This window comes from Gymnoscopelus microlampas, assembly GCF_963454915.1.
Source record: "Gymnoscopelus microlampas genome assembly, chromosome: 4".
Lineage (NCBI taxonomy): Eukaryota > Metazoa > Chordata > Actinopteri > Myctophiformes > Myctophidae > Gymnoscopelus > Gymnoscopelus microlampas.
The window spans coordinates 53676070-53696398 of record NC_139941.1 but is presented as its reverse complement, the minus strand read 5'-3'; the positions used below and the strand labels follow the sequence as shown (position 1 = coordinate 53696398).

General features: G+C 39.2%; 2 protein-coding genes across 2 annotated transcripts in view; both read right to left on the bottom strand.

The window, feature by feature from the left end:
* LOC311044400 (H-2 class II histocompatibility antigen, E-S beta chain-like) overlaps positions 1-20329 on the bottom strand; it is a 207857-nt gene that overhangs the window by 10889 nt on the left and 176639 nt on the right. The gene's annotated exons all lie outside the window — the stretch shown is intronic.
* The window catches only part of LOC311044143 (uncharacterized protein), a gene marked incomplete at its 3' end in the record, with an annotated part of 37507 nt that overhangs the window by 4017 nt on the left and 13161 nt on the right, over positions 1-20329 (bottom strand). The window contains exons 6-7 of the mRNA XM_084055563.1: positions 10318-10386; positions 10133-10201 (exon numbers count right to left, since the gene is read on the bottom strand). Of these exons, the coding sequence (XP_083911689.1) occupies positions 10133-10201; positions 10318-10386 (138 nt within the window). The remainder of the gene's footprint in view (positions 1-10132; positions 10202-10317; positions 10387-20329) is intronic.

The following is a 20329-nucleotide window of genomic DNA, read 5'->3' as shown; positions in this document are numbered from 1 at the left end:
GCTAATGTCTGTTTATATTGTATTGTTTTTGTCTTTACAGCACTTTGGTTGACATTGTCATGTTAAATGTGCTATAAGTTTCAGTTGAGTTGAGTTGTTACATAATTATGAAGTAAAACAGTCATCAGTATTATTGAGCTTTTTGTCTTGCAGTGGAAACACATTTACTGTGAATTAGTTTTGTTGAAATCAGCAAATGGTGTGTGTGTGTGTGTGTGTGTGTGTGTGTGTGTGTGTGTGTGTGTGTGTGTGTGTGTGTGTGTGTGTGTGTGTGTGTGTGTGTGTGTGTGTGTGTGTGTGTGTGTGTGTGTGTGTGTGTGTGTGTGTGTTTCCCACTGGAAACTTCCCAAACGTTAATTTCACTTCCCTATTCACAAAACATGCTCCTCATTGACTTACATTGTACGGTGAAACATCTCTCAAAGTCACTCTTTTAGCGTGTAAACGAACACAAACAAAGCTGATTCAGACAATATGGAACATCGTCAAACCCAGTACTGTTTGTACTTCCTGTTGATTTTACTATTTTTATTAGGAAGAAACCCGGACTGGTTCTGCGGATCCGGATGTTGAAATAGTAAAATGCATTCAAATGTAAATGTTTAGCTTTGCTGGCATTTGTGCTTCATTTCAATAGGTCAGTGTAGAGACAGTCAAGGTGGGGGAGAAAGTAGGGGAGTGACAAAGAGCAATGGTGGAGCTGGTCTGGGAATCGAACCAGGGAATCGCTGCCATGGCATTAGAGCCTAAAGGTGTGTATACCACACAGGTGGTAAACCTCATATGTCCAGAACTGTTAATGTTCAAGATTAAAATTCAAAAATATCAAAAGTAGCAGATCTACAAGCTCAAAACGTGTCGCTCCACACCACGTTTCGAGCTTGTAGATCTGCTACTTTTGATGCTTTTGTTTGACGCTGCATGATCAAGTAGGTTAGTTAAAATATGGAGATAGTTAAAATATGGAGATAGTTAAAATATGGAGATGAGAGGTTTCAGCCCGACTACACATGTTAACCACAAATAGCTGATATACAAGCTCACGTGTGTTTTGTGTTTTCACTATTTTTTTATTTGTGACATTTTTTCCCCTATGCTCATAATAGGGACAGCAGGTAGGAAGTGGTTCATGGGGCAGCAGTGAACAGTGGCTCAGGGGTAGAGTGGCCGGTAGAGCGTTCGGATGGAAGCTGCAAGGTTCCCAGTTTGGCTCCCAGGCTCCCCCAGAGTTAGTGTGGAAGTGTCCTTGAGCAAGACACTGAACCCCTAATTGCTCCTGATGAGCAGGTTGGAGCCTTGCATGGTTTCCTCTGCCATCGGTTTATGTGTGTGTGAATGGGTGAATGTAATGTACAATCTATGTAAACCACTTTGGATATATTTTCTTAATTTTTTCAATGTAATGTATAGAGCAGTAACACACTGGAATAATAATAATGTAATGTATAGAGCAGTAACACACTGGAATAATAATAATGTAATGTATAGAGCAGTAACACACTGGAATAATAATAATGTAATGTATAGAGCAGTAACACACTGGAATAATAATAATGTAATGTATATGTAATGGTGGAATTCCATTGTATTATGTTTTAACTATGTAATGTTTTAACTACATAATGGTGGAATTCCATTGTATTATGTTTTAATTTTTAAAAAAAAACAGGCGACCGGAACCTCCAGCACTGTGTGCCTCCAAAATGATTCATCTAGTTTAAAACTTGTTTAGTTTGGTATAATCGTTTTGTTTCTTTTGGTATAATAATGGTTTGGTATGTTCATCTTTTACTGTTCAACTGCATGTTTACTATGTTCAACTCGTAGCGCGACTAGCGAGACTAAACAAACTGATTCACATTATGTGGGGAACAAAAACAATGTGACACCAACCGGAACCAACCACCAGAACACGATTGTTTTTTATCCTTTTTTCTAAAGCGGATCACAGGGCTCAGTTTTAGAATGAATACCAGGCTTTCCTCCAACCTGCTCATCAGAAGCAGTTAGGGGTTCAGTGCCTTGCTCAAGGACACTTCGACATGAAGCCAGGAGGAGTCAGGAATCAAACCGGGAACCTCTGTTAACTGAACTCACAGACGCTCCTCTAATCCAAGCCTCATTACATCTCACTGATGAAACCATCACGTCATGTGATCAAAGTGTTACTTCAGACTCAGAGGTGTCTTTTGACTTGAATTTCACATCCTGATTCACCCAGCAGCCAATCAGAATTATTCTTTTATTAAACATCACCAGTTACTAGAGAGACATGTTGATGTCAACAACCTGACAGACTGTACATAATACATAATAATTATTATTATTTATTGTTTGTTTTATTTGACTCTTGTTGGTAATGTCAACGTGTTGCTCATGTCAATAAGGACACTTTAAATCTGATGTAATTTAAAAAGTTGAAACAGACAGACAGACAGACAGACAGACAGACAGACAGACAGACAGACAGACAGACAGACAGACATTTTAACAATGTATTTATGTCCACACAAGTGAAACTCACAGGGTAGCGTAGTCTGGTATTCTGTTTCCGGGCCTAAGTGCCCTGGCTACATTTGCTAATGTCTGTTTATATTGTATTGTTTTTGTCTTTACAGCACTTTGGTTGACATTGTCATGTTAAATGTGCTATAAGTTTCAGTTGAGTTGAGTTGTTACATAATTATGAAGTAAAACAGTCATCAGTATTATTGAGCTTTTTGTCTTGCAGTGGAAACACATTTACTGTGAATTAGTTTTGTTGAAATCAGCAAATGGTGTGTGTGTGTGTGTGTGTGTGTGTGTGTGTGTGTGTGTGTGTGTGTGTGTGTGTGTGTGTGTGTGTGTGTGTGTGTGTGTGTGTGTGTGTGTGTGTGTGTGTGTGTGTGTTTCCCACTGGAAACTTCCCAAACGTTAATTTCACTTCCCTATTCACAAAACATGCTCCTCATTGACTTACATTGTACGGTGAAACATCTCTCAAAGTCACTCTTTTAGCGTGTAAACGAACACAAACAAAGCTGATTCAGACAATATGGAACATCGTCAAACCCAGTACTGTTTGTACTTCCTGTTGATTTTACTATTTTTATTAGGAAGAAACCCGGACTGGTTCTGCGGATCCGGATGTTGAAATAGTAAAATGCATTCAAATGTAAATGTTTAGCTTTGCTGGCATTTGTGCTTCATTTCAATAGGTCAGTGTAGAGACAGTCAAGGTGGGGGAGAAAGTAGGGGAGTGACAAAGAGCAATGGTGGAGCTGGTCTGGGAATCGAACCAGGGAATCGCTGCCATGGCATTAGAGCCTAAAGGTGTGTATACCACACAGGTGGTAAACCTCATATGTCCAGAACTGTTAATGTTCAAGATTAAAATTCAAAAATATCAAAAGTAGCAGATCTACAAGCTCAAAACGTGTCGCTCCACACCACGTTTCGAGCTTGTAGATCTGCTACTTTTGATGCTTTTGTTTGACGCTGCATGATCAAGTAGGTTAGTTAAAATATGGAGATAGTTAAAATATGGAGATAGTTAAAATATGGAGATGAGAGGTTTCAGCCCGACTACACATGTTAACCACAAATAGCTGATATACAAGCTCACGTGTGTTTTGTGTTTTCACTATTTTTTTATTTGTGACATTTTTTCCCCTATGCTCATAATAGGGACAGCAGGTAGGAAGTGGTTCATGGGGCAGCAGTGAACAGTGGCTCAGGGGTAGAGTGGCCGGTAGAGCGTTCGGATGGAAGCTGCAAGGTTCCCAGTTTGGCTCCCAGGCTCCCCCAGAGTTAGTGTGGAAGTGTCCTTGAGCAAGACACTGAACCCCTAATTGCTCCTGATGAGCAGGTTGGAGCCTTGCATGGTTTCCTCTGCCATCGGTTTATGTGTGTGTGAATGGGTGAATGTAATGTACAATCTATGTAAACCACTTTGGATATATTTTCTTAATTTTTTCAATGTAATGTATAGAGCAGTAACACACTGGAATAATAATAATGTAATGTATAGAGCAGTAACACACTGGAATAATAATAATGTAATGTATAGAGCAGTAACACACTGGAATAATAATAATGTAATGTATAGAGCAGTAACACACTGGAATAATAATAATGTAATGTATAGAGCAGTAACACACTGGAATAATAATAATGAAGAGCAGTAACACACTGGAATAATAATAATGTAATGTATAGAGCAGTAACACACTGGAATAATAATAATGAAGAGCAGTAACACACTGGAATAATAATAATGTAATGTATAGAGCAGTAACACACTGGAATAATAATAATGTAATGTATAGAGCAGTAACACACTGGAATAGGCTCCTGACACATATAATAAGGATGGGCAATACATTAAGCTTAAAAAATAAATGAAAGGAAGCAGTGATTAGTAAAGACGTTATATTTAGTTTGTTTGTTTAATGTTTGGACTGTCTGTAATTGGATATAAATGTTTTAGTTTGTACATGGATGCATATAATGTCTTGGTTTGTTCACCAGAGAGTAATATTCTTATGTAATCATTCATAGAATCTTAGTAGAGTTATGTGAAGACCAAAATCTTTAATCATTGTTGTTGTTCTTTTGTTGTAATGTTTTAACTATGTAATGTTTTAACTACGTAATGGTGGAATTCCATTGTATTATGTTTTAACTATGTAATGTTTTAACTACATAATGGTGGAATTCCATTGTATTATGTTTTAATTTGATTGTGAATGTTTGGACTCCAGGAAGAGTAGCCTTCACTGCTGTGAGGATTAGTGGGATCCTTAATAAACAATGTGACACATTAAAATCATTTTGGGGTTTATTTTTTATTTGATTTTATCCAAATGTCAAATTCCTCTATTGCTTCACTGTATATACAAAATAAAATCACATTAGTTTTGATTGATAGTGTACAAATTAGCATAACATTATTCTGTAATGATTGCCTATTCCTTACTAGATACTGTTCCTCAGTAAGGTTTGAGATAAATTGTAGATAATACTAATACTATCTTCTGATAATTATGGATACAGACAGACAGACAGTTTATTGTGTTTTCATCCGGACATATTTCTGTATTGTAACCAATGGAGAAAAGGGAAATTGCAGTTGTACTTAAACTTGAACTGCTGAATTAAAGAGGAATTAAATGTGGCTTGTTCTTTGTTTTTGTTTTTTTGTTTTTTTTTATTGACCAGATCCAAAACATGTAAGGTGGGGCAAAAATCATAGTTAACAAGTAAAATGTACAATACTAGAAGTTCGGGCCGCTACGCGGCCCGAACTTCTAGTATTGTATATATTTTGTGCAAATATATATCAATGTGGGGGTCCTTGACACAAAAAGGTTTGAGAACCACTGCTCTAATACATGTGAAAGTTGAACAGTTGAGCCACAGGGGGGCGCTGCGTCTCCATCAACATCAGCAACCCCACCAGCTGAACACATCAAGTTGAGGGTGTTACAGAGCCAACGGTGACCTGTATAATTCTGTGACTCTGCTGTGTTTCTGTCTGTTTCTCCTCTCAGGAGCTTCTCCTTGGTTTTATTATTTGAATAAAAAACGCGTCACATCGCGTTGTGAGCTTGTAGATCTGCTACTTTCAAATTGCCTATGTATAAAATAGGGCTGAAGTGGTTAATGTATGTTTGTAATTAATAATCAAAATCTACAAAATAACTAGAAACTGAAGTTTTCAAATAATTGTAGTGGAGTAAAAGTACAATATTTGCCTCTGAGATGTAGTGGAGTAGAAGTACAGAAAATTTGAAATACTCAAGTAAAGTAAAAAATACCTCAAAATTGTACTCAGTACAGTACTTGAGTAAATGTAATTTCCAGCAGTGCACATGATTGTATGGGTCACCAATGCGTGTGTAACAGCAGTGGGATGCAGAACAGAGGAGAGGCGAGGTGTTTAGTTACTGCAGATACTTTAGATACTTTAGATCATTTAGATTCTTTAGATACTTTAGTTACTTTACTTTGATCATGAGAATAAAAGCGATAAGACATAAAACACTAGAAGAAGAAGAAGATGTCTGGTAAGATCTACTTCCTGTTTATGTTTTTAAAGAGACTGAGGATGTTTGTGTTGTCAACACTGTGTGTGTGTGTGTGTGTGTGTGTGTGTGTGTGTGTGTGTGTGTGTGTGTGTGTGTGTGCGTGTGCGTGCGTGTGTGTGTGTGTGTGTGTGTGTGTGTAAATGATGGTTATCAATGACATACTTTATTATTGTATTTATAGGCTGTTGATAAATAGGGCTTTTTCATGTTATTAAACCTTGGCAGTTTTAAATCATTTGAATACCAGGCCACCATATTGGAGAGTCAATCGTCTGTGCTTATGATTAGTATGTATCGACCTCCAAAGTGCAGCAAAGCCTTATTTCTAACAGAAATATCAGAACTTTTATCTATCTGTTCCACTAATTATGACAGAACTCTGATTACTGGAGATGCTAATTTGTATGTTGACATTGTTTCAGATGTTGTGGCTATGGGTTTCCTACAGTTACTGCACAATTTTGACTTTATTCAACATGTTGTTGGGCCAACACATAAACATGGCCACACCCTGGACTTGGTGATCACTAAAGGTTTGAATATCACTGTTGACAGTATTATTGATAAGCCCGAACTAACAGACCACTATTTATTGTGTTTTAATATAACTGTCTTTGATCTAAGGAAAAACAATACAGAATATACTATAAAAAAACGTTTTTTTAGCTCATCTGCAGCAAACGAGTTTCCTCGTCATCTGGCGTGTGTGCAGGTGCCCCCCCTACTTGATGCCCCCTCAGTGAATGATATGGTTCAACATTTTAATCTCAAATTAGAGTCAGCTCTCGACATAGTGGCTCCTATGAAAACTAAAAAGAAACTTAATTCCAGAGTAACACCCTGGATCAACGAGCACATGCGCTCACTCAAGAAAGAATGTCGTAGAGCTGAGCGAATTTGGAGAAAAAACAAACTCACTGTCCACCTAGAGATTTTTAAGAAGTCAACAGTGGCCTATAACAAAGCACTGCGCTTGGCAAGGCAAGCATATTTTTCAGGCATTATCAATGACAACAAGCAAAATGCCAGAGTCTTATTCTCTACCATTGAACATCTCTTAAACCCCCCCCAGGCTTACAAGGAGTCGCTCCCTGCTTCTAAAGCTAAGTGTGATGAGTTTGCGTCTTTTTTTGCAAACAAAATTTTTAGCATTCGATCTGGTATTATGAATGCTGCTGCTAGCACTGCAAATGCTGCAAATGGTGCATGGTGCAAAAACGTAGATCACTCCAGAGGAAGTCTAATATCTTTCTGCACAATTAATGAAGAGGAACTCCGTAAAACTATATCACAGATGACATCATCATCTTGTTCACTGGATGCAATACCCACCCCGTTTCTCAAAGAGGTTTTAGACAGCGTGATTGGAGATATCCTAAGAATTGTAAACAGCTCTCTACTTTCAGGCGTCTTTCCAGACTCACTGAAAACGGCTGTAGTCAGGCCGTTACTCAAGAAACACAACCTTGATCCATTGGTGCTGGGTAATTATAGACCAATTTCTAATCTGCCATTTCTGGGAAAGGTCTTAGAAAAAACTATCTTTCATCAACTGGATGTGTTCCTACAGAACAATAAGGTTCATAACAAATTCCAATCTGGCTTCAGGAAAGGTCATAGCACAGAAACAGCACTTGTAAAAGTAATTAATGATCTTAGGGTGTCCGCTGACAACAAAAATATATCTGTTCTCCTACTCCTTGACTTAACCGCTGCTTTTGACACGATTGATCACAAAATTCTACTACAACGCATGGAGTACTGGATTGGTTTGTCAGGCACAGCCTTGTCTTGGTTTTACTCTTACCTAACAGGCAGAAGCTATTTTGTCAGCCTAGCTAATTTTGACTCAGACAAACATGACATCTGTTCTGGTATTCCACAGGGCTCAATTCTGGGTCCCTTATTGTTCTCCCTGTATATACTACCACTGGGAGAACTCATCGCCGATCACGGAGTGAACTTCCATTTCTATGCTGATGATACCCAGCTGTATCTTTCGGTAGCTCCAGACGACCCCTGCGCTCTAGACCCATTGTTGACCTGTCTGTCCAGTATAAAATGCTGGATGAGTGAGAACTTTCTTAAGCTAAATGATGATAAAACAGAAATTCTCATAATTGGCTCCAGTGAGCAGAGAGAATTAATAATAAGTAGACTTGGTAACCTGGCTGTAGAAAGTAACACCACAGTAAAGAACCTGGGGGTTATTATCGACTCTGAATTGAATTTTAATGCACACATTAATCATGTCACCAAGATTGCTTTCTTTCATCTTAGAAATATTGCGCGAATTAGAGACTATCTGTCGTTAGACGACGCAAAAACGCTGATCCACGCTTTTGTTTTCTCTCGGCTTGATTACTGCAATGCACTCTACTCTGGCCTGCCTAAGAAAACAACTGACAGATTACAACTTGTTCAAAATGCGGCAGCCAGAATTTTAACTAAAACTAGAATGAGAGAACATATCACTCCAGTTCTAGCTTCACTACACTGGCTCCCGGTTGTTTTTAGGATTGATTTTAAAATTCTTTTAATAGTTTATAAAGCTCTAAATGGTCTGGCACCTTCCTACCTCTATGACTGCCTAGAGAGACATGATCCAAACCGGACCCTCAGGTCTTCAAGTGCTGACCTACTCGAGGTGCCTAAAATGACATATAAAAAATACGGTGAAGCAGCATTCTGCTTTTACGGACCAACAGTGTGGAATAAACTCCCATTACACCTAAAACAGGCAGCCTCTGTCGATAGCTTTAAAGCACAGCTCAAGACCTATTTCTTCACTCTTGCTTTTAGCTGACTCTTTGGTTGATTTTTAAGTCCTCACTGTATTGCCTATTTTAATGTTTTATGCTTTTGCTTTTATTTTATTTTATTTTTTTGTTTGCTTTATTGTTAAATTGGTTGTAACTGTAACTGTATTCTTGCTCTGTAAAGCACTTTGCGCTGCATTTCATGTCATGAAAGGTGCTATACAAATAAAGTTTATTATTATTATATTAAAAAAATGTCAAAATCAGAGGAAAATCGGCCAATCTACAAGCTTCACTGAAGATGTGTCCAGATTAGGCATCAGTAGATGTATGTACATACACAGTACTATTAATTACCAATATTCCATTATTCCACCACGATTATTATAATGATTCATCAAATGACCGTCCTAGCTTCCAATAACAGCATTTCATTGGCCTATAAACTGTTTTTTTCAGAAATAAACAGACGCAACTGCATCTTTTACATTATTGTAACTAAACATTAACCCATTAAAACCAGGAACGCATCTGTGTAACCACTTTAACCACTATTTTATACTTTGGCTATTCAATAATATATATATATATATATATATATATATATATATATATATATATATATGTATATGTATATGTACTAGAAGTTCGGGCCGCGTAGCGCGACGCGTCGTCCACTTGGCAGTGCCCCATGACAGGCACCTCACAGTGTGAGAGAGAGTTTTGTGCTCCCCTAAATCCACGGCAGGCTTTGAAAATACCCACTTCACAAAGAGGTGACGTGCATCACCTCTGCAATGACCCAAACCCACTTTGTGATTACTCACACCTGGCATGGCAGACCTGTGAGCAGTGTGCAGTGGTGTACAATGTTAAAAGAGAGACCAAATGGCAGGAGATGAAGTGAGCAGTTTATTGGTGTAAAAGGTGTATACGAATGAAATGGTGTGAAAGACAGTGGCGACGTCGTCAGGCCCACAGGTTGTCATGGCAGAGCCTGCAGAATGGGAGAAAAGGCGAAGGCAGGAGTCAAGCACACAATGTGAGACGTCCACCATGGATCATGTGAGAGTGAAGACAGTGATGTTTGTGTGAAGTTGTAGGCATTGTGCTGTGAAGAGAAGAGAGGTGGATGTGAGGTAGTTGAATGGGCAGTGGTGCTCCATGTGAGAAAGGTAAGAGCTAATGTGTGGTGGTGTGTGAGAGGTGGATGTGAGGTAGTTGAATGGGCAGTGGTGCTCCATGTGAGAAAGGTAAGGGCTAATGTGTGGTGGTGTGTGTGTGTTGATGGAGTGAAGTAGTTACCTGTGGCCTCTGCCGTCTCCAAAGAGCGTCTCTGTGCCGCTGTATGGCGCTGTTTCTCCAGCCGTTGAGCTGTGAAGAGAAGAGAGGTGGATGTGAGGTAGTTGAATGGGCAGTGGTGCTCCATGTGAGAAAGGTAAGAGCTAATGTGTGGTGGTGTGTGTGTGTTGATGGAGTGAAGTAGTTACCTCTGGCCTCTGCCGTCTCCAAAGAGCGTCTCTGTGCCGCTGTATGGCGCTGTTTCTCCAGCCGTTGAGCTGTGAAGAGAAGAGAGTTGGATGTGAGGTAGTTGAATGGGCAGTGGTGCTCCAATGTAAGAACTCCACTACATTTACTTATAGTTTGCAGATATACATTACCAACACATTCTCACTCCCAACTAGTCACTTAATGAAGAACCGTCAGTAGCCCCTAAACGTCCGATTATGAAGGTCCTGGTTCCCCTAAAAGTCCGATTTTGCAGTCCTGGTTATTTCTCCCTAACGCCCTAAAAAGTCCAAACGGGACTTTTTCGTTTGCGCATGCGCAAATGAACGTTCAACATAGTGTGGTGGATTGCTCCATTTACAACGCTAACGTCCAGGTCATAAACGATCAGATTTCAAATATGAAGTGCTTAACTAAAGGCCACGGATGTTATAATTGTGTACGTTCCAGCTTGAGTACCCATATCTTCCGTATTGTTCAATAAAAAGCCTTTTAATCCGATCGACGGCCATTTTCTCCGTCTTTTCATCAGCTTTCAACTATGCGATCCTATCGGTTGGGAGGTGTATTGCACATTATAACTCTATGCGAAAATGGCCGACGATCGGATTAAAATGCTTTTTATCCAACAATACGGAAGATATGGGTACTCATGCTGAAACGTCGGCATGTATAACATCCTGGGTATTTAGGTAAGCACTTCATATTTGAAATCTGAACGTTTGTGTAGACGTTACAGTTGTAAATTGAGCAATTCATCACACCAGGTTGAAGAATGTCCATGACCGTCATCTTTCAGGCCTACCGCTGATAACCATTAGCACATTGGTCCGGGGACCCCCAGGGGTACTTGAGGGGGTTCCAGGGGGTCCCCAGCTAAATGATGGACAGGGACCAAATGGACCCTTATGGGTCTGTAACTCTGAGAGTGTACAAATGTAACCAAATGGACCCTAACAGGTCCATTTGGTTCCATTTGTACACTCTCAGAGTTAAATTAACATTGATTTTACAATATGAATGTGGGTCCCAGAGACCTACATGCCATTAAATGGGGGTCCGTAGCCTAATGCATGTCAAACTGGGGGTCCTTGAAATTAAAATGGTTGAAATCACTGCTAGAGAGCCGTAAAAATCTTCTCTTATGGGGGTCCCTGGCTTATCTTTTCAAATGGGGGTCCGCGGTCTAATAAGTGTCTATTTGGGGGTCCTTGGCACGAAAAAGTTTGAGAACCATTGCATTAGCACATGAAGTCAATTCATTGTTTAATTTCAAATAAGTTTAATTTCACTTATAGCCTACCACTTCATTCTGTTGATGTTTCTATTTTACTGCTACAGCAATTCATCACAAGGCTTTTTCTTTACTATTTAGCATAAATATAGTCCTGGTTATTTCTCCCTAACGCCCTAAAAAGTCCAAACGGGACTATGTGGTTTGCGCATGTGCAAAGGAACGTTCAACATGGTGTGGTGGGTGTGGTGGGGATTGCTCCATTTACAACGCTAACGTCCAGGTCATAAACGATCAGATTTCAAATATGAAGTGCTTAACTAAAGGCCATGGATGTTAAAATGGTGTACGTTCCAGCTTGAGTACCCATATCTTCAGTATTGTTCAATAAAAAGCCTTTTAATCCGATCGACGGCCATTTTCTCCGTCTTTTCATCAGCTTTCAACTATGCGATCCTATCGGTTGGGAGGTGTATTGCACATTATAACTCTATACGAAAATGGCAGCCAATCGGATTAAAATGCTTTTTATTGAACAACACGGAATATACGGGTATTTTTGAGGGATCGTACATAATTTTAACGTCCGTGGCCATGGGTTAAGCACTTTATAGTTGAAATCTAGACGTTTATGTAGACGTACGGGCCGTAAATGGAAAAAGTGCAAACATCAGGTTGAAGTGTCATGATATGAAACTTATCTATCTATCTATCTATCTACATTGGACTGACACAACGTGAGCTAAGAGACGTGGTTTAAATGCAACATAACACACATCACCACCCAAACAAACCTGGAAATATTCTGTGCATTTTCATATTTTGTTGATAATTTTTCGATAAATGTTTGTTGAGAACGAGAGATTTGTTTAACTTTTCCAACCCCGTGACGTCACGTCAGATTACTTCCGCATTCCGCGTGTTCGTACTCATGTCTCTGTCAGTGTCAATAAAGATCTGACAAAAGAAATGTTTTATGATCTATCTAAACGTTCAAATGTTTTAAAAAGGTGCTGACCCTATGGCCACGGATGTTACAATTATGTGCGGGCCCTTAAAAGTACCCGTATCTTCCGTATTGTTTAATAAAAAGCATTTTAATCTGATTGGTGGCCATTTTATCAGAGAGTTGTAATGTTGCGTGAGTGCAGTACACCTTTCAACCCATAGGGTCAGGTGAAAACATATGGAGAAAATGGCCAGCAATTGGATTAAAAGGCTTTTTATTGAACATTACAAAAGATAGAGGTACTTTTGAGAACCCATACATGATTTTAACATCTGTGGCCATGAGTTAATAATTTTATATTTAAAGTGTGAAGATTTATGTTGATGTACAGGCTGTAAATGCAGAAGTGCAAACACCAGGTTAAAGTTTCGCCATGACTGCCATAATGTATTATGGTTTCCAAGTGCTATACTGCCACCGGACATATACATTAAAACATTAAAACAGATCAAATAATTAAAATCTTTTTTTATTGTTTTTTAACACCCTCCCTCACTAATTGGATGACGCTGAGTCGAATCGTGGGTTACATCAATAGTCTACAATTTTTCAATTAGAAGTTATAGATTTTTGAAATATAAAGTTAAGCTTTTCTCACATTTTTCAAAAATATTTTTTTTTTAATTAGAAAACACATTTTCAGACTCAGAAAAGGACGTTGAATTGAATGGGATAGGTCTCGATTTTTTTAACTTTTGGGAAAGTGGTTTAAAAAAGCGTTAAATTGTCATAAACGTGAGGCTTTTTTCACAAAAATATATATTTCTTTCTTTTTTTTTTTCGACCCTTCCAACCGCTTACTGAGATGATTTCGAGTCGAATGGTAGGTTACATCAATGGTCTAGAATTCTTTAATAAGAAGTTATCGATTTTTGAAATAGTTCAAGGTTTAGCTTTTCTCACATTTTTTTTAAATATTTTTTTTTTATATTAAAAAACACCTTTTCAGACTCAAAAAAGGACGCTGAATCGAATGGGATAGGTCTCGATTTTTGTAAACTTTGGGAAAGTGGTTTTGTCAAACATTGATTTGTACGTGCGGTATCGAGCACCTAATCTGTGATAAATCAATGGAGATATTTTTTAAAAATCTGAAACTTCTCTCCATCCATGTTGAGAGTAAGCCGGATTTATTGGAACCAATCCTGATTTTTTCTGACACTGATAAGTTCAAAAGTTCACCGAAAAGACTGCAAAGGTCGACGCGGCCGAAACAATTGCATTTTTTTAAATATCTCAAATACGATAAGGACTTATAGTCCAATGTTTAGATATGTTGTTCAACTTGCCAAGACGCACGCATGGATATCTTGTTTGTCCCTAACCGACATTTTTACCAATTTCTGAATTTGTCTCTCAGTATGGGTGAAGGTTCTACGACTCCATGTACCTTATGTCATTGTCAGAAGCAAACGTTAGAAGTGTCGTAGCGGGACAAACAAGACATCCATGCGTGCGTCTCGGCGAGCTGTACAACATATCCGAACGACGGATTCTAAAAACGTATCGTTAAGGAGATATGTCGTGTTATTTTGCGAAATAAGTTGAGATTAGTCCCCAGCCATTTAAAGAGAACGGTAAGGCCGTGTGCGAGAAGAGTTATACGAGCACGTTCGGGGTGGCGCGCTGATGCATATACTGGTGTCCGATTTTGTTTTTACTATTTTTGAACAGTTTTTCGCTATTATCTCAGCCACTAGGGGGCGAAAACACAATCGGACAGCGGATTCCGTATCTGCTAATCAGCCCAAACGCGCCAATATAAGTTTCCTCACACGAGGACATGTGGTTGCGAAAGCTAGGGTTACGCGCTTTCTCGATTAACTTGGCCACTAGGGGGCGAGAACACGATCGGACAATGGATTATTTATCAGCTCTTCAGCACGAACGTGCCAATATAAGTTCCTCTCACACGGACATGTGGTTGCGAAAGCTAGGGTTACGTGCTTTGTTGATTAACTTGGCCACTAGGGGGCGAGAACACGATCGGACAATGGATTATTTATCAGCTCTTCAGCACGAACGCGCCAATATAAATTTCCTCTCAAACAGACATGTGGTTCTGAAAATTAGGGTTACGGTCCTTCTAGAATAACTTGGCCACTAGGGGGCGCTGAATCGGACAATGGATTATTTATCAGCTCTTCAGCTCGAACACGCCAATATAACTTTCCTCACACATGTTATTATTATTATTATTATTATTATTACCCTTATTATTATTATTACCCTTATTATTATTATTATTATTATTCCAGTGTGTTACTGCTCTATACATTACATTATTATTCCAGTGTGTTACTGCTCTACATTCAATTATTACCCTTATTATTATTATTATTACCCTTATTATTTCAGTGTGTTACTGCTCTATAATTACATTATTATTATTATGATTATTATTACCCTTATTATTATTATTATTATTATTATTGGAATACAATACACACGGGTGCCTTAAATATTATAAAATGCATTACAAAAGCGATATCAGCGTTGCATCATTTCGTTTAAAGTACTGAGAATTGGGAAATACTCCAGTAAAGTAAAAATACCTCAAAATTGTACTTAAGTACAGTACTTTAGTAAATGTACTTAGTTACTTTACACCAACGCCCTATAGAACCACAAACAGCAATTATTTGATCTGTTTAATGTTTATGTCCGGTGGCAGTATAGCACTTGGAAACCATAATACATTATGGCAGTCATGGCGAAACTTTAACCTGGTGTTTGCACTTCTGCATTTACAGCCTGTACATCAACATAAATCTTCACACTTTAAATATAAAATTATTAACTCATGGCCACAGATGTTAAAATCATGTATGGGTTCTCAAAAGTACCTCTATCTTTTGTAATGTTCAATAAAAAGCCTTTTAATCCAATTGCTGGCCATTTTCTCCATATGTTTTCACCTGACCCTATGGGTTGAAAGGTGTACTGCACTCACGCAACATTACAACTCTCTGATAAAATGGCCACCAATCAGATTAAAATGCTTTTTATTAAACAATACGGAAGATACGGGTACTTTTAAGGGCCCGCACATAATTGTAACATCCGTGGCCATAGGGTCAGCACCTTTTTAAAACATTTGAACGTTTAGATAGATCATAAAACATTTCTTTTGTCAGATCTTTATTGACACTGACAGAGACATGAGTACGAACACGCGGAATGCGGAAGTAATCTGACGTGACGTCACGGGGTTGGAAAAGTTAAACAAATCTCTCGTTCTCAACAAACATTTATCGAAAAATTATCAACAAAATATGAAAATGCACAGAATATTTCCAGGTTTGTTTGGGTGGTGATGTGTGTTATGTTGCATTTAAACCACGTCTCTTAGCTCACGTTGTGTCAGTCCAATGTAGATAGATAGATAGATAGATAAGTTTCATATCATGACACTTCAACCTGATGTTTGCACTTTTTCCATTTACGGCCCGTACATCTACATAAACGTCTAGATTTCAACTATAAAGTGCTTAACCCATGGCCACGGACGTTAAAATTATGTACGATCCCTCAAAAATACCCGTATATTCCGTGTTGTTCAATAAAAAGCATTTTAATCCGATTGGCTGCCATTTTCGTATAGAGTTATAATGTGCAATACACCTCCCAACCGATAGGATCGCATAGTTGAAAGCTGATGAAAAGACGGAGAAAATGGCCGCCGATCGGATTAAAAGGCTTTTTATTGAACAATACTGAAGATATGGGTACTCAAGCTGGAACGTACACCATTTTAACATCCATGGCCTTTAGTTAAGCACTTCATATTTGAAATTTGATCGTTTATGACCTGGACGTTAGCGTTGTAAATGGAGCAATCCCCACCACACCCACCACACCATGTTGAACGTTCCTTTGCACATGCGCAAACCACATAGTCCCGTTTGGACTTTTTAGGGCGTTAGGGAGAAATAACCAGGACTATATTTATGCTAAATAGTAAAGAAAAAGCCTTGTGATGAATTGCTGTAGCAGTAAAATAGAAACATCAACAGAATGAAGTGGTAGGCTATAAGTGAAATTAAACTTATTTGAAATTAAACAATGAATTGACTTCATGTGCTAATGCAATGGTTCTAAAACTTTTTCGTGCCAAGGACCCCCAAATAGACACTTATTAGACCGCGGACCCCCATTTGAAAAGATAAGCCAGGGACCCCCATAAGAGAAGATTTTTACGGCTCTCTAGCAGTGATTTCAACCATTTTAATTTCAAGGACCCCCAGTTTGACATGCATTAGGCTACGGACCCCCATTTAATGGCATGTAGGTCTCTGGGACCCACATTCATATTGTAAAATCAATGTTAATTTAACTCTGAGAGTGTACAAATGGAACCAAATGGACCTGTTAGGGTCCATTTGGTTACATTTGTACACTCTCAGAGTTACAGACCCATAAGGGTCCATTTGGTCCCTGTCCATCATTTAGCTGGGGACCCCCTGGAACCCCCTCAAGTACCCCTGGGGGTCCCCGGACCCCACTTTGAGAACCAATGTGCTAATGGTTATCAGCGGTAGGCCTGAAAGATGACGGTCATGGACATTCTTCAACCTGGTGTGATGAATTGCTCAATTTACAACTGTAACGTCTACACAAACGTTCAAATTTCAAATATGAAGTGCTTACCTAAATACCCAGGATGTTATACATGCCGACGTTTCAGCATGAGTACCCATATCTTCCGTATTGTTGGATAAAAAGCATTTTAATCCGATCGTCGGCCATTTTCGCATAGAGTTATAATGTGCAATACACCTCCCAACCGATAGGATCGCATAGTTGAAAGCTGATGAAAAGACGGAGAAAATGGCCGTCGATCGGATTAAAAGGCTTTTTATTGAACAATACGGAAGATATGGGTACTCAAGCTGGAACGTACACAATTATAACATCCGTGGCCTTTAGTTAAGCACTTCATATTTGAAATCTGATCGTTTATGACCTGGACGTTAGCGTTGTAAATGGAGCAATCCACCACACTATGTTGAACGTTCATTTGCGCATGCGCAAACGAAAAAGTCCCGTTTGGACTTTTTAGGGCGTTAGGGAGAAATAACCAGGACTGCAAAATCGGACTTTTAGGGGAACCAGGACCTTCATAATCGGACGTTTAGGGGCTACTGACGGTTCTTCATTAAGTGACTAGTTGGGAGTGAGAATTTGTTGACATTACGTGGCGTAAGTGGCGTGTGAGAAGACAGAGTGGAATGAGTACCTTTGTCGGGTGAAGTTGTCGTCATTGTGGTGGAGAGAGTTCCTTCGTGGGGTGAAGTGGTGGTCATTTTGGCGGCGTGGGTTGTGTTGAGGATGGAAGCCGTCGAACTGGTGCGATCTGACGGCATCCTAGAATTTATAGGTAGGATGTGATGTCATGCTGACGTCGGTAGGATGTGATGTCATGCTGACGTCACACTGGCGTTGTGTCCATATTCGGGAAGACCGTCTCATCGTGTCGTGAGATTACGTCACACTGGCGTTGTGTCCATATTCGGGACGACCGTCTCATCGTCATCGTCGTCTTGGTAACAGGTTGGTTTGTTGTGATGATGTAGTGTAAAGTTTTGGCGCATAGGATGTGATGTCATGCTGACGTCGGTAGGATGTGATGTCATGCTGACGTCACACTGGCGTTGTGTCCATATTCGGGACGACCGTCTCATCGTGTCGTGAGATTACGTCAAACTGGCGTTGTGTCCATATTCGGGACGACCGTCTCATCGTCGTCTTGGTAACAGGTTGGTTTGTTGTGATGATGTAGTGTAAAGTTTCAGACAGACAGTAAGAGTGATGCAGTGTTGCATCACTCTTATACATACATACATACAACGGACAACCGACATGGCGCAGGATTCAAATTGTAAGGTAGATATATATATATAAATATATATATATATAATATAAATATATATATATATATATATATATATATATATATATATATATATATATATATATATATATATATATATATATATATATTGAGTTAAACATTCAAAGATCTGCAAAAAAAACATGTTTTTTTTCCAAAAATAGCAGATACTGTATACAAGCTCATAGCTATGAGCTTGTATATCTGCTATTTGTGAATAGCCAAAGTATAAGCTAATGGTTAGAGTGGTTAAAATCAAACGGATGCTTTCCCAGTCTTTGGGTTAAGAAAACAAAGCAGTGAATGTATCCTCATGAATGTGTTTCTGTGTAGCCAAGCTACTAGCCTTGTACATTATGCTAATATGAGAGAATACATATTACACCTATATTAGGTATCCTCTAAAATGATACTATGGGCAGGGTTCACATGACAATATAGCATTTAAAAATATATATAAAATAAAATAAAAAGGTCCTCAAAAACCATTATTTGAATATTTGATTATTCTGACCCATCCCTACTTCTTTTATGCATATTTTCTCCACATCTCTCTCTCTCTCTCTCTCTCTCTCTCTCTCTCTCTCTCTCTCTCTCTCTCTCCAGACTCCCGTCTCTCTCATCTCTCCTCTCTCACCATGAGGCTGAAGGATAAGCTCCACTCTCCTAAGGTGAAGAGCCCAGCGGAGAGAATCAAACGCACCCAGTCCCAGCGCCCCGTCTCAGCCTGCATTCAACCAGACGTCAGCAGCACACAGACACACTGCAAGGTACACACACACACACACACACACACACACACACACACACACACACACACACACACACACACACACACACACACACACACACACACACACACACACACACACACACACACACACACACACACACTTGGATGAACGACAACAGAAAGACTAGATACAACAAAAAACATTCATAAATTCCTAAACAGCTCTCATGGTATAATCCAGTTGTCCTTGTTTTCTATTCTTTTCCCCTTTCCTTAAACTGAACTTTAAACCTGTAAACCTGTGATGTGATAAATAGAATAAAGTCTGGGTCTTTATCCAGTCCCTGTCCTCATTGTCTCCGCCAGAGGTGGAGAGTATGTTTTCGTTCGTGTCCTTCCGTGTGTCCGTCCGTCTCAGCCAAGCTAACATTGGTCAAGCTTCAATATGTCACGTGTCACGTTGTCACCAATGCTTTGATTGGCTAGCGAGACGCATGACGAAATAAAATCCTATAAATAGGTGTGTCACTTCAAAAAATCATTTATATTTTTTGAAGTGAGCTTCCATCAGCCAAGCTAACATTGGTCAAGTGACACGTGACAATATGTAATATAAATAGGTAAGACAGGATTAATCAGGAACAGTACTGGCGGAGACCTGTGCTCCGAGGAGCACATTTTCTAGTTACTTCTGAAACAGTGGTTCTCAAAGTGCGGTCAGGGGTCCGCCGGGGTTCCATCAGGAGGTTCCAAAAAGACCCTTACAGGGTCTGTAATACTGAGTATGTGCAAAGGGAACCAAATGGACCCTCAAGACCCGTCCTCATGCTCATTATTATAATGATATGGTTACATTGTTGTCTGCTATGTCTGTGTCTCAGAGGAGGCATTAAATGTGGCATCATGGTGAAAGTCTGTTCCGTATTTGGGATTTCAATAATTGGGTCTTATCAGTACAGTTACATGAGCAAAGAGCCATTTAGGTACAGAGGTGAGTGGGTGGGTGTCATATGGGTTTTATAGAGATTGTTGGCTTTTCAGAGGACAGTGTTACTTGAGGTCAGGAGGAGATCAAATTCTACCAGTTCTAACTTACCAAACCAATTTTTTTTTTTGGTTTGGTA